Source organism: Triticum dicoccoides, chromosome 1A, assembly GCF_002162155.2.
Source record: "Triticum dicoccoides isolate Atlit2015 ecotype Zavitan chromosome 1A, WEW_v2.0, whole genome shotgun sequence".
Classification (NCBI taxonomy): Eukaryota; Viridiplantae; Streptophyta; class Magnoliopsida; order Poales; family Poaceae; genus Triticum; species Triticum dicoccoides.
Genome location: NC_041380.1, coordinates 442532313 through 442545243, shown reverse-complemented (window position 1 = coordinate 442545243; position 12931 = coordinate 442532313). Strand labels below are relative to the sequence as shown.

General features: G+C 42.0%; 1 protein-coding gene across 2 annotated transcripts; it reads right to left on the bottom strand.

Annotated features, from left to right (window-relative positions):
- Window positions 1-8725: 8725 nt before the first annotated feature.
- On the bottom strand, window positions 8726-12565 carry LOC119277745. 2 transcript variants are annotated; one of them, XM_037559065.1, is made up of 5 exons: window positions 12015-12565; window positions 10638-10802; window positions 10050-10221; window positions 9687-9731; window positions 8726-8938 (listed from the first exon to the last, which is right to left on the bottom strand). In XM_037559065.1, exons 2-5 carry the CDS (start codon window positions 10651-10653, stop codon window positions 8854-8856), a joined length of 318 nt encoding a protein of 105 aa, XP_037414962.1. In that variant the 5' UTR covers window positions 10654-10802; window positions 12015-12565; the 3' UTR covers window positions 8726-8853. The 2 variants fall into 2 exon arrangements, with proteins under 2 accessions (XP_037414962.1, XP_037414970.1); XM_037559073.1 differs by having other exon boundaries at window positions 12055-12565.
- Window positions 12566-12931: the final 366 nt, after the last annotated feature.

Below are 12931 nucleotides of genomic sequence, written 5' to 3'. Positions count from 1 at the left end.
TGGGGGGATGGAGGACCTCTTACCTTTGCCTTTGGTGCCTCCCTCTCCCTCTCCAACACATCCTCCTCCTCCATAGAGCTTGGCGAAGCCCTGCCGGAGTACTGCAGCTCCATCACCACCACGCCGTCGTGCTGCTGCTGGAGCCATCTTCCTCAACCTCTCCCTCCCCCTTGCTGGATCAAGAATAAAGGAGACGTCACGCTGACCGTACGTGTGTTGAACGTGGAGGTGCCGTCCGTTCGGCGCTAGGATCTCCGGTGATTTGGATCAGGTCGAGTACGACTTCCTCATCCCCGTTCTTTAAACGCTTCCGCGCGTGATCTACAAAGGTATGTAGATGCAATCCGATCACTCGTTGCTAGATGAACTCATAGATGGATCTTGGTGAAACCGTAGGAAATTTTTTGTTTTCTGCAACGTTCCCCAACACCCCCCCCCCCCTTTCCTTTCTCCCTTGAGAAGGGGAAGGAAACAGGGGCTAGCCCTCCTCCCTTGCCTTCCCTAGGGCTGGATGGCCTAGTGGAGGGCGCACTAGCCCCCTGTGGGCTGGTCTGTACCTCCCTAGGACCATTAAGCCCATATAGCTTGTCGGGGGTTGCCCGGAACCCCTTCCGGTGACCCGAAACGTACCCGGTACCTCTGGAACATTTCCGGTGTCCAAATACTATCGTCCTATATATGAATCTTTACCTCTCGACCATTTCGAGACTCCTCATCATGTCAGTTATCTCATCCGGGACTCTGGACTACATTCGGTCACCAAATCACATAAATCATTGATACACCTCCAACGTATCTATAAATTTTTTTTATTGTTCCATGCTGTTATATTATATTTCTTGGATATTTTATAATCATTTTATATCATTTTTGGTACTGACCTATTGACATAGTGTCAAGTGCCAGTTGCTGTTTTTTCATGTTTTTTACATCGCGGGAAATCAATATCAAACAGAGTCCAAACGCAGCGAAACTTTTTGTGGATTTTTTTGGGCCAGAAAACATCCAATGGGCCGGAGAAGCACTTGGGGTGTGCTCTGTGGGGAGCACTACCCACCAAAGTGTGCCTGGGGGCCCAGGCGCGCCCTGGTGGGTTGTGCCCACCTCGGGTGCCCCCTGAACCGCGTCTTTGTTCTATAAATACCCTTCCAGAAACCCTAGGGGAGTCGACGAAAATCAATTCCAGCCACCACAGAGTCTAGAACCACCAGATTCAATCTAGACACCGTCACAGAGGGGTTCATCATGTCCATTGGTGCCTCTCCGATGATGCGTGAGTAGTTCTTTGTAGACCATCGGGTCCGTAGTTAGTAGCTAGAGGGCTTCCTCTCTCTTGTTTGGTTCTTAATACAATGGTCTCTTGGAGATCCATATGATGTAATTCTTTTGCGGTGTATTTCTTGGGATCCGATGAACTTTGAGTTTATGATCAGATCTATCTCTTTTTATGCATGAAAGTTATTTGAGTCTTCTTTGATCTCTTATATTCATGATTGCTTATAGCCTCGTATTTCTTCTCTGATATTTGGGTTTTGTTTGGCCAACTTGATCTATTTATCTTGCAACGGGAAGAGGTGATTTGTGATGGGTTCGATCTTACAGTGCTTGATCCCTGTGACAGAAGGGGAACTGACATGTATGTATCGTTGCCATTAAGGATAACAAGATGGGGTCTATTTCTACATAAATAGATCTTGTCTACATCATGTCATCGTTCTTATTGCATTACTCTGTTTCTCCATGAACTTAATACACTAGATGCATGCTGGATAGCGGTCGATGTGTGGAGTAATAGTAGTAGATGCAGGCAGGAGTCGATCTACTAATCTTGGACGTAATGCATGTATAATGATCATTGCCTAGATATCATCATGATTATTTGAAGTTCTATCAATTGCCCAATAGTAATTTGTTCACCCACCATTTGCTATTTTCTCTTCTTTATTATATTTGCCTTTGTGATCTATTTTCCTTTGCTTTTATTTTCAGATCTATTGAACCAAAAATACAAAAATACCTTGCTACAATTTATTTTATCTGAGATCCATTTATCCCATCTATCATATTTTTATCACGTCCGCTTGCCAATTTCTGGCACCGTTGCCCGAAAGGGATTGACAACCCCTTTAACACGTCGGTTGCGAGTATTTGTTATTTGTGTGCAGGTGATGTTTATGTAGTGTTGCTTGGTTCTCCTACTCGTTCGATAACTTGGTCTCATCACTGAGGGAAATACCTACCGTCGATGTACTGCGTCATCCCTTCCTCTTTGGGGAAATACCGACGTAGTCTAGCAGACATCAAAATGAATTTCTGGCACCGTTGCTGGGGAGACATCACCAACATCTATCAGGTTCCTAATCACAAATCCCATCTCCTTGCAATTTACATTATTTGCCATTTGCCTCTTGTTTTCCTCCCACCACTTCACAAAAAATTGCCCTTTTATTCGCCCTCTTTTTCGTCTGCCTTTTTCTCGTTAGATCTCTTGTTTGCTATCTCTACTTGTGTCACAATGTGCCTTCTATTTGATTGCATCTTTGCTAGCTAAAAATCTATTGATATGGATCCTCATCCACTTGCTAATCTTTTCAAGAGATCCAATTATGATGAACCCATTTATTAGTGAATTGAGTTCACTAGATTATCTTTATGAAGTTTTACTTGAGATTCATGAATCTAAAAATTGTGATGAAGTGTTAAAAGAAGGAATTTATAAAGTTATTGATACGTCTCCAACGTATCTATAATTTTTTATTGTTCCATGCTATTATATTATCTATTTTGGATGTTTTATATGCTATTTTATATGACTTTTGGGACTAACCTATTAACCTAGAGCCCAGTGCTAGTTTCTGTTTTTTTCCTTGTTTTAGAGTTTCGCAGAAAAGGAATACAAAACGGAGTCCAAATGGAATAAAACTTTCGCGATTATTTTTCTTGGACCAGGAGACACCCAGGAGACTTGGAGTGCAAGTCAGAAGAGCCACGAGGCGGCCACAAGGGTGGATGGCGCGCCCAGGGGGTGGGCGTCCCCCCAACCTTGTGGGCCCCTCGGTGATCTCCTGACCTAGATCTTATACCCCCAAAAAACTTCCAGGGGAGCTACGGAACCACTTTTCCACCGCGGGAAACCTTCTGTACCCGTGAGATCCCATCTAGGGGCCTTTTCTAGCGTCCTGCCGGAGGGGGATTCGATCACGGAGGGCTTCTACATCAACACCATTGCCTCTTCGATGAAGCGTGAGCAGTTTACCATAGACCTATGGGTCCATAGCTAGTATCTAGATGGCTTTCTCTCTCTCTCTCTCTCTCTCTCTCTCTCTCTCTTTGATCCTCAATACAAAGTTCTCCTCGATGTTCTTGGAGATCTATTCGATGTAATACTCTTTTGCGGTGTGTTTGCCGAGATCCAATGAATTGTGGATTTATGATCATCTTATCTATGAATATTATTTGAATCTTCTCTGAATTCTTATATGCATGTTTTGATATCTTTGCAAGTCTCTTCGAACTATCGATTTGGTTTGGCCAACTAGATTGGTTTTTCTTACAATGGGAGAAGTGCTTAGCTTTGGGTTCAATCTTGCGATGATCGATCCTAGTGATAGTAGGGGAACCGACATGTATTGTATTGTTGCCATATCGAGGTTAAAAGATGGGGTTTTCATCATATTGCTTGACCTAATTCCTCTAGCTACATCATGTCATCTTGCTTAAAGTGTTACTCTGTTCTTATGAACTTAGTGTCCTAGATGCATGCTGGATAGCGGTTGATGTGTGGAGTTATAGTAGTAGAAGCAGAATCGTTTTGGTCTACTTGACACGGACGTGATGCCTATATTCATGATCATTGCCTTAGATATTGTCATAACTTTGTGCTTTTCTATCAATTGCTCGGCAGTAATTTGTTCACCCACCATAATAATTCCTTTCTGGAGAGAAGCCTCTAGTGAAACCTATGGCCCCGGGGTCTATTTTCCATCATATAAGTTTCCAATCTATACTTTTAGTTCCCAATTTACTTTCTTTGCAACCTTTTACTTTCCGTTCCATAAACCCAAAAATACCAAAAATATTACTTTACCATTTATCCATCTATATCAGATCTCACTTTGCAAATAACCGTGAAGGGATTGACAACCTATTATCGCGTTGGGTGCAAGTTGGTGTTTGTTTGTGCAGGTATTCAGTGGCTTGTTGCGTTGTCTCCTATTGGATTGATACCTTGGTTCTCAAAACTGAGGGAAATACTTACTCTACTTTGTTGCATCACCCTTTCCTCTTCAAGGGAAAACTAACACAAGCTCGAGAGGTAGCAGTGATTCATGATAGCTGATGTTATTATAAATTCTATTAATGTCAATTGAGTTAGTGATATGTAAAACCCCAAGCTTGGGGATGCTTGTTTAGTTATGACAACTACTTATTGCAATGATCATGATTGGGGTGATAGTGATTCTTATGATCTTGAAAATTTATTTAAGCCTCATGATGAATATGATATTGGTAATAATGTTTGCGATTATATTAAAAGTGGGTTTGGAAGAGTGTCAATTTTAGCTAAAGTTAACCCCACATATCTGGAGATTGTTCGATCTTATGAAATTTTTGATGAAAGTGGGCTTGGAGAGGCCATGACTTTATTTGATGATCCTACTATTTTGGAAGAGTGTCAACTTTGCATGCATGTGGATCATGAAGAGAATATTTTATGTGATAGTTATATTGTTGAATTTGATTATGATCCTACATGTAATTATTATGAGAGAGGAAAATATTGTTGCAGGAATTTTCATGTTACTAAATTACCTCTCGTTATGTCAAGATCGTCAATGTTTTATTCCTCTTCTTTGCTTATGTTAGATGTTTCTTGTCTTGATAATTTGTTTGCTTATAAAATTCCCATGCATAGGAAGTATGTTAGACTTAAATGCGTTTGTCATATTCTTCATGATGCTCTCTTTGTGCTTCAATTCTTGTCTTTCATGTGAGCATCAATGAAATCTTATGCCTAGCTAAGGGCGTGAAACAATAGCGCTTGTTGGAGGCAACCCAATGAATAAAATTTATTTTTGCTTTCTGTTCTTGAGTGTTTGCACAATTATGCCACTGTTATGATTGTGTTTTTTGTGTCTTAATTAGTGTTTGTGCCAAGTAAAGCCTTTAGGATCTTCTTGGGTGATAGTTGTTTGACATGCTGAAAAACAGAAACTTTTGTGCTCACGAAAATAATTTTCAGTTTTAACCAGAGCATGATAAAATACCAATTCTTTTTGCAGAATATTAATATACAAATTTCTCAGGCGGTCCTAATTTTTCAGGGTTTTTGGAGTTACAGAAGTATTCGAAATACCTAGATTGCTATAGACTGTTCTGTTTTTGACAGATTCTATTTTGTTTGCGTTGTGTGCTTGTTTTGATGATTCTATGGTTTTCTTTGAAGAGTTTTTGCCATAGAAAAGATGGAATACAGTAGATATAATGCAAGAATAAAACATGAGTTGGTTTGCAACATCACTTATAGTAGTGATTTGTTTTCTCATACTAACGGATCTCACGAAGGTCTTGTTGAGTTTTGTGTGATTGAAGTTTTCAAGTTTTGGGTTATCTTACGATGGATGAAGGAATAAGGAGTAAGAAGAGCCTAAGCTTGAGGATGCCCCGAGTGGCATCCCCTCTTTCTGCTAACAACCATTGGTATTTTACTCGAAGCTATATTTTTATTCGTCACATACTATGAGTTTTGCTTGGTGTGTCTTGTATGATATGAGTCTTTGCTTGTTTTGCTTTGTGTTTTAACTCTTGAATCCTTGTTGGAAACACCTATTTTGAGAGAGCCAAAAATTATGCCATGACTTGTTAGAATTGCTCTCTGTGCTTCACTTAAATCTTTATGAGCTATGGAATTGCTCTAGTGCTTCACTTATATCTTTTTGAGCACTGTGTGCTTTAGTATTTTTTAGAAATTCTCTCTTGCTTCACTTAAATTAATTTGAGAGAAAGAAACTTATGCTCATGAACTTCACTTATATTTGTTTGAGCTTATCAAAAGAACACATGAAAATTAGTCCCAAAGTGATAGATATCCAAGAAGGATATAGTAAAAACTTTCATGAAGATCATTGGACAAAATAAATTTGATTCCTTGTATTAGTTTTGAGATATGATGATGTGTTATGTGAGTCATGTTGATGAGTAATTATGCTTTACTAAGAATATTGGTGTTAAGGTTTGTGATTCCCTATGCAAGAACGAAAGTCAATAGTTATGCAATGAAATTACATCCTACTTGTGGTGCATTATTCGGTGTTAATTATGCTCAATGCTCGCTTATGAGATTATTCGTTTCTTGGTTGGTCGCTTCTCAACCTTTTGATAGCCTTCATTTTGCACTAAGTATGATCACTACTTGTGCATCCAAAATCCTTTAAACCAGTTTTGCCATATGAGTCCACTATATCTACCTATATGCGGTATTCTTTTGTCGTTCTAAGCAAATTTGTATGTGCCATCATCTCTAATATTCAAAATAAATTTCTCTTTTGTGTGCTCGTACCGCTCGTGAGGCGGTGAGGGGTGGCTAATATTTTCCATGCTAGATGTGTTATTCTCACGATGAGTGTTTATTCACTTGTCATTGCACGAGAGTAAGGCAAAGGTATTAGGGATGCCCAGTCCCGAAATGAAAAATGAATTTACTTTATGTTGTCAAATAATAAATTCCTTGGAAAGTGTTGGTATGGAAGGCACCTGTCGTGGACTTGACACGGAAGATGTCCTAGCGGAAGGACTTAGTCGTGGAGCCATCGCAACTAGGTTAGCTTAAAGGGATTAATCGGGACAAAGGACACAGAGAGTTTATACTGGTTCGCCCCCTCGCGGTGGAGGTAAAGGCCTACTCCAGTTTGGGGTTGTATTGCTTGGGTTTCGATTATCAAGGAGCGAATACGCTTGACCTAGTTCTCAATCTATTGTTTCTTGCCCTTAACTCGCCGTCGGGTCGTCCCTTTATATACATAGGTTGACGCCCGATGGCTTACAGAGTCCCGGCCAGCTCATACACAATGTGTCCGGCTTGGTGACTAACTAATCTTGCCTTACAATACAAGTTATACATGTGGCGGTTCATCCCCTTGGGCCTCAAGTCACCTCTGGGTCGTGGGCAGTCAATGGGCTTGTATGAGACGCCATCTTCACTAATAAGTCTCCAGTGGTATGACCTGCCCCCTCCTGGGCGGTTCATACCCTGTAGTTATATCCCCAACATTAGGCCCCAGGTTGATTTGAACTTGTTCATATCAATCTTCAACATATGACTTTGTCAAAATCTTGCATTGCTTGTTTGATAAACCTTGTTGTAAACCGCCATGACGTCAGCTCACAGAATTTTCTTAAACCGCCATGACGTCATTTCACATTAATTTCGCGCGAAGCCCAAAACATCTTAACTGATCCTTATCTTAATGAGTATCCTAAAAACCGAGGCATCCATATAGCCACATGATGATTTCGGCCTCCTCGATTCCCGTGCATGCCTTGTATCCACTCCCTTATAAATAGGGGCGGGGGTCTTTTCCATTTTCCCCTTGCCTCATCGCCTTCATCTTCCTCCTGCTTCTCGTCTGCCGCCCGAGCTCTGCCACCGCGACCTCCGACCAGTGCATCAAATCAGGCCGCTGCATCGACCTGACCAGACCGGAGAACACCAGTGCTCCATCGCAGTCCATCTGCAACCGTAAGTGTTCATCTGCTTCACCCTCGGATCTGCATTAGGGTTGGCCTTATTCATCGGTGTTCTACACCGTTTTTCATTTTCTCCTTTAGTCCGAGCAGCCTTTGATTTGAGCACAATATGAAACTTATGCGGTAGTAGTCTAGCACTTGTTTTTAACATCTGAACACTTCGTTTTCATAGAAAATCCCATCGGGGCACATGAACTTTTCTGCTGCTGCCACCTTAGGTTTAGAATTTACCGTCTTTTCTGCATTGCTCTAGATCCACAATTATAGCTCTAGTTTGTGAAACATGTTTCTCCATCACCTAGCAAAATTTTCACTGATGAATTTGAAGTACCATAACTGCCATGGTGGCTTATACCGTAAACCATGATCCACCATATAACACTAGGCGTTGTTTAAACCGCCATCATATGCTTCTTAACTTGCATGACGACAATACATCTCTGGTTTAACACTATAAAAAATATGTCAACTTGTGACCACCACTATTGGTCGCTGAAAGGTCATAGTTTTCATTTGCGACCTTTTTGTGACCAAAAACAGAAGGTCAAAAGTTGGCGGTCGTAAACTGAAATTAGTGACCTTATTTGCGATATGTAAAAGGTTGTTGGTTCCACGACCAAATTTTTGGTCACTAGCAACCTCCCCAGACCACGTAGGCATCCAGCGTGGCAAGCTGATGTGGCACAAGAATCAGCCCGGTCCGATTCGATTTTTTACATGGGCCTAGCCCAACAATTCAGCCTTTTAATATTTATTTTTCCTATTAATTTTTGCTAGCTACATGGGCCTGGCCCAACAATTCAGCCTTCTTAATTCATTCCATTTTGCAGTCCATTTCATTAAGCCTTTTTTACAGTTTTTTCATAAATGCAGAATATTCCAGTCCACTATTGTTTGGGCCATAGCCTTTTTAGAGCCCAAATACTATTTGATCCAGTAGAACATTCATCTTTTTCATTCACATATTTCATTTTACACATTTCAAATGCAAACAATCAATAATTCTCTCAATTAAATGATCAAATCCACAAACTCACAACACCACGTACATGTCTGCACAATCCAACAATTGTACATATACAATAAAAAACAAATACACAGGCACCATCAACTAAAACTATGGTGCACATCTCCAGGCTTCTTCTGATCTTCTGTTATAGTAGCAGCAACCTCCACGACATTAGATCTTGATCTACATAAATTATTAGTGAGATACAGTGGAAGTTAAATCATTGCCAATAAAATATATCCATTCAAGAGAATAAAAATTATCCATAAATGCCCAAATGCCTCAGTTCAGCAAGCACTAAGCATGGCATAACAAAACTTCCAAAACTTGACTTCGACATGTTAACATATGAAGCATAATGATAAAACAGAACAATGGATTTACTGTGTCTATATTCTGGTGACCCTGTCATTTGTTACATGATACACTCATGACCTGTCATTTGTTACATGATACACTCATGTGTACATATTCTGATAACCATTACCATCTAGCCAAGAACAACATGGACATGATACCAGTTACCTACCAAGACATAGAAAGTCATTCACTACAAACAATAAACAGAAAATACAGCAGAGAGTGTCTCTCTCACCAGATGTGGCGGTCGCTGCTGGAATTACAGAGTTCAATACAGACAAGGCAGCTTAATACAAGATAAGATAAAAAATAAGCCACATATTTTCTGCTAGCAAACAATAGGTTGAAACCATGTCATGGCTGCGAATACAGGAACTAAGTTATAATGACACTGGTCCCTTTAATGTTTTACTTTATCTGTCCATCAAGACTGAAATTTCAAGAGAACTACTTGGATGTTATTAAAGTTTCAATGCGTTTAAATAACAGTGTAACAAAAGCCAGCCATGCCTCGACGATCGTGGTATCAAAGACCACGTAGGCAAGAAAGGGGAGGGACCAAAGAACTCACCTAAACCACTCATGCCTTATCCAGCACTGTTGGCACCACCTATTCCTGCTCAAATAGAGTAGTATGTCATGGGACAGTGACTTATCAATAATAGCATTTCAGGAAAACAGGAGGTTTACATGATAGTATGTAATGGGACAATGACCTATCAATCACATAACACAGTCCAACAGAAACATCTCTATTTGCCCCTAAACTAAACCAAGATAGTATGTATTGCAGATAAAACCAATCTACAGCAGCCATGGTACTAAGAAGAGCAGTAGGTCAGCCTCCTACACACCCAATCTACAGCAGTTGCGGCTACACCCAAACTACATCAGCAGTTCTACCGGTAGCAACAGATCGAGTCAATTGTCTCACCTACAGCAGCTCACCATGAGCGAAGTTGAGGGCCGGGGCAGGAGCAGCTGGATGCAGGTCGCGGGCATGGTCGGGGAAGGACGCAGGTCATCCGAGGATCCCGTCGACGCTGTCGCCGTCTTGGTTGCCAGAGAGCTGTGGCCGTGGCTGTGTCCACATGCCTGTATCCAGCCTGCAGCCATCATACATACATTCAGTTTATTCAGCATAATCCTACTGTCATTTCCAAGCGAACTAGCCAGAGTTTTGTAGTGTAAATATGTATCTGAAAATTGAATTATTTGTATCAAGGATAGTACTATGAAATAATTTCTCGCAAACTGGTTCAGATTGCCTTCTAGCATCTTTACGGTAGGCATAATGCAAATACCAATTGTTTCCATTCAACTCCTTTTACTTATGTATATATAATACTACAAGAGTCCAGACAGCTCCAAATTTCTAACTGAAGATTAGCAGCAGTTCAGTTTCAGTAAATTGTTCTTCAGACAGTTTCATTACACTGTCTTCCAGCACAAGCTGGTCATGTCAATGCAGCAAAGAGTATCGACCAGTAGGAACAAGGAATCTGGCAATGGCGCGTCTCACCTGGCGTCCCGGCCATGATGACAATGATGTCGAGGGTCTGCCTGCTGTGGGGCAGGTCGACGACCAGTGGTGTAGTCTCGCGGGTTTTGCATCAACTTAAGCCCGAGGCACAAGCCAATCACCGTAGCCATACTGCAGTGCTGCACAGTCGGGGTGAAGGTTATCCTGCAAAGCATTTGTAAGGTGTGAACAGTGATCCCCAAAAGTTCAAGTTGGATGATAGTTCTTGACTTCTTGCATGAAACAAAATAGATTTTGTGCGAGCAGACTATGTACAGTGCAATGAGAATAATATAGGATGATTCGCTTGCAATAAGTAAATGCATCCTGAAGGTCGCAGATCCGTATACAGAATGAAGTTATGTAGGATCAGCAAGCTACTGGGAAATATAATCCAAACAAGCAAGCAAACCCGCGCGACTTATTTTTAATCTATTTAATAAAGGCACTCAGCGTTGTGTTTCTGTATGCAGCGTGCTTTCAAGATCACACTCTGAATCTCTACTGTGATATCGATGAGAAATGGCCATTTGTGCTAATTATCTTATCATGAATTTAAATCTACATTTCCACCACAAACCCAAAATGATTCTGGCTTCTTATAATGGAAGGGGATCATAGAGAAGAGATTGGAGGGCTCATAGGTGGATGAGTGCAAGATGCTGCAGGAGAGAACGCCTGCAACTAAGCAACTGACATTGAAAATTAACACTAGAAACCTTGAGACGGAGACGGACTAGAAACCTTGAGCAGCACCTTCTGGTCCCAGCCTGAACTCCTAACAATCACTAATAACTAGAAACCAGAACGGGGAAGCTACAGAAGTGAGCAACTCAAGGTATCATAAAACAGTAGTCGGTACTCAACCGGCCACCACATCAACACCAAGTAACTATTATACAGTACATCCTAACTCGAAACTATTATAAGGTGGATATGGCACCGTTCCTAGCATACAGATGATGAGTATACGACCAATTAGATCCACTTTTAGTACACATAATTTTAATTTCCTGTATGCCATGCATAGCTGAGTGTTAATTACCAACACATTGTTCAAATCCTTCCATGAACTGGTGCACTTGCTGTCAAATTCGAGCTAATTGAACAGCAAAATCCTAGTAGGAAATAGCGTGCGCAAAATACAGATCATATTCGAGGAAGAGCCATGTGTTAATTGCCAATACATTGTTCAAATCCTTCCATGAACTGGTGCGCTTGCTTTCAAACTCGAGCTAATTGAACAACAAAATCCTAGGAAACAACATGCACGAAATACAGATCATATTCGAGAAAGAGCCGTGTGCTAGCGCTGATTACTGAACTGAACTGGAGCGACTCAACGGAGACACCTAACCGGTAGAGCGAGTAACATACAGAGATGGGGAGTCCGTTGGCGGCGGCAAATCTGGCAGACCTGGAAGAGGTCGGAGAGGAGGATGGCGGCGGTGACGCCGCTGGAGTAGGAGCGGCAGGACTTGAGCACCTGCGCCACCGTCCACTTGAGCGACGAGTAGAGGCGCAGCGCGCGGAGGCGGTGTGATCGGCCTTAGCGGCCGCCTGGTCGGCGTTGGAGGCCGACGGGTGAGCAGCGCGCTGAACGCCGTCGGGTTGCCGCCCAGTATAACCGCACAGATGGTTCGGTGCGTGATGCGCCGGACGCCGTCGGGTCGCCGCCCAGTAGAACCGCACAGTGCGCCTCCAGCGCCTCTGATGGATGGATGCGGTTGGGGGCGCTAGATCTGATCTGGGATGAGGAAGAGGCGCGCCATGGCCGTCGGGTGGCGGAGGCGAGGGGAGAGGTGGAGGGCGAAAGGAAGGGGAGGACGGGGCGGCGGCGGGGAGAGATTGGATCGTGAGGTGGCGGCGGCGGCGAGGAGATCGGGAGGAGGGGTGGGATGGGGGAAGATGGCGGTGGGTGTGATGTGAGCTTGGGTTTGGGCTGTGGTGGGGGTATCTCTTTTTCAATTTTTTTTATTTTTTTCTGTAGACAGATGGATGGATGGATGTGGGATGGTGAGATGGATGGATGGATGGGCGCCATGTCATCGATCCGTGGAAAGAGTCCTGATTGGTTCAGAAAACTAGTGATTTAAAAAAGTATCTAAGTACTACAAATAGAGGAATTTTGTGAAGTAGATATCAAAAATATTTTGCAAAATGGCACCACACAAATTTACACTAGAGTTAGACCACATTTTGTGGATAAGAACCAATTTCTATGCATTTATGATCTTTCTAGCTATTTTTAATCATTTTCCGAGTGCTCAAAATGAGTTTTTTTATGAAGGACC

What these genes read in the sequence shown, in the direction of transcription:
- LOC119277745 (XM_037559065.1), bottom strand. An exon ending in CTCATGGTGAGCTGCTGTAG is followed by an intron (nt 9,732 to 10,049) that starts GTGAGACAATTG and finishes CTATTTGAGCAG; the next exon opens with GAATAGGTGGTGCCAACAGT. An exon ending in ATAAGGCATGAGTGGTTTAG is followed by an intron (nt 8,939 to 9,686) that starts GTGAGTTCTTTG and finishes TAATTTATGTAG; the next exon opens with ATCAAGATCTAATGTCGTGG.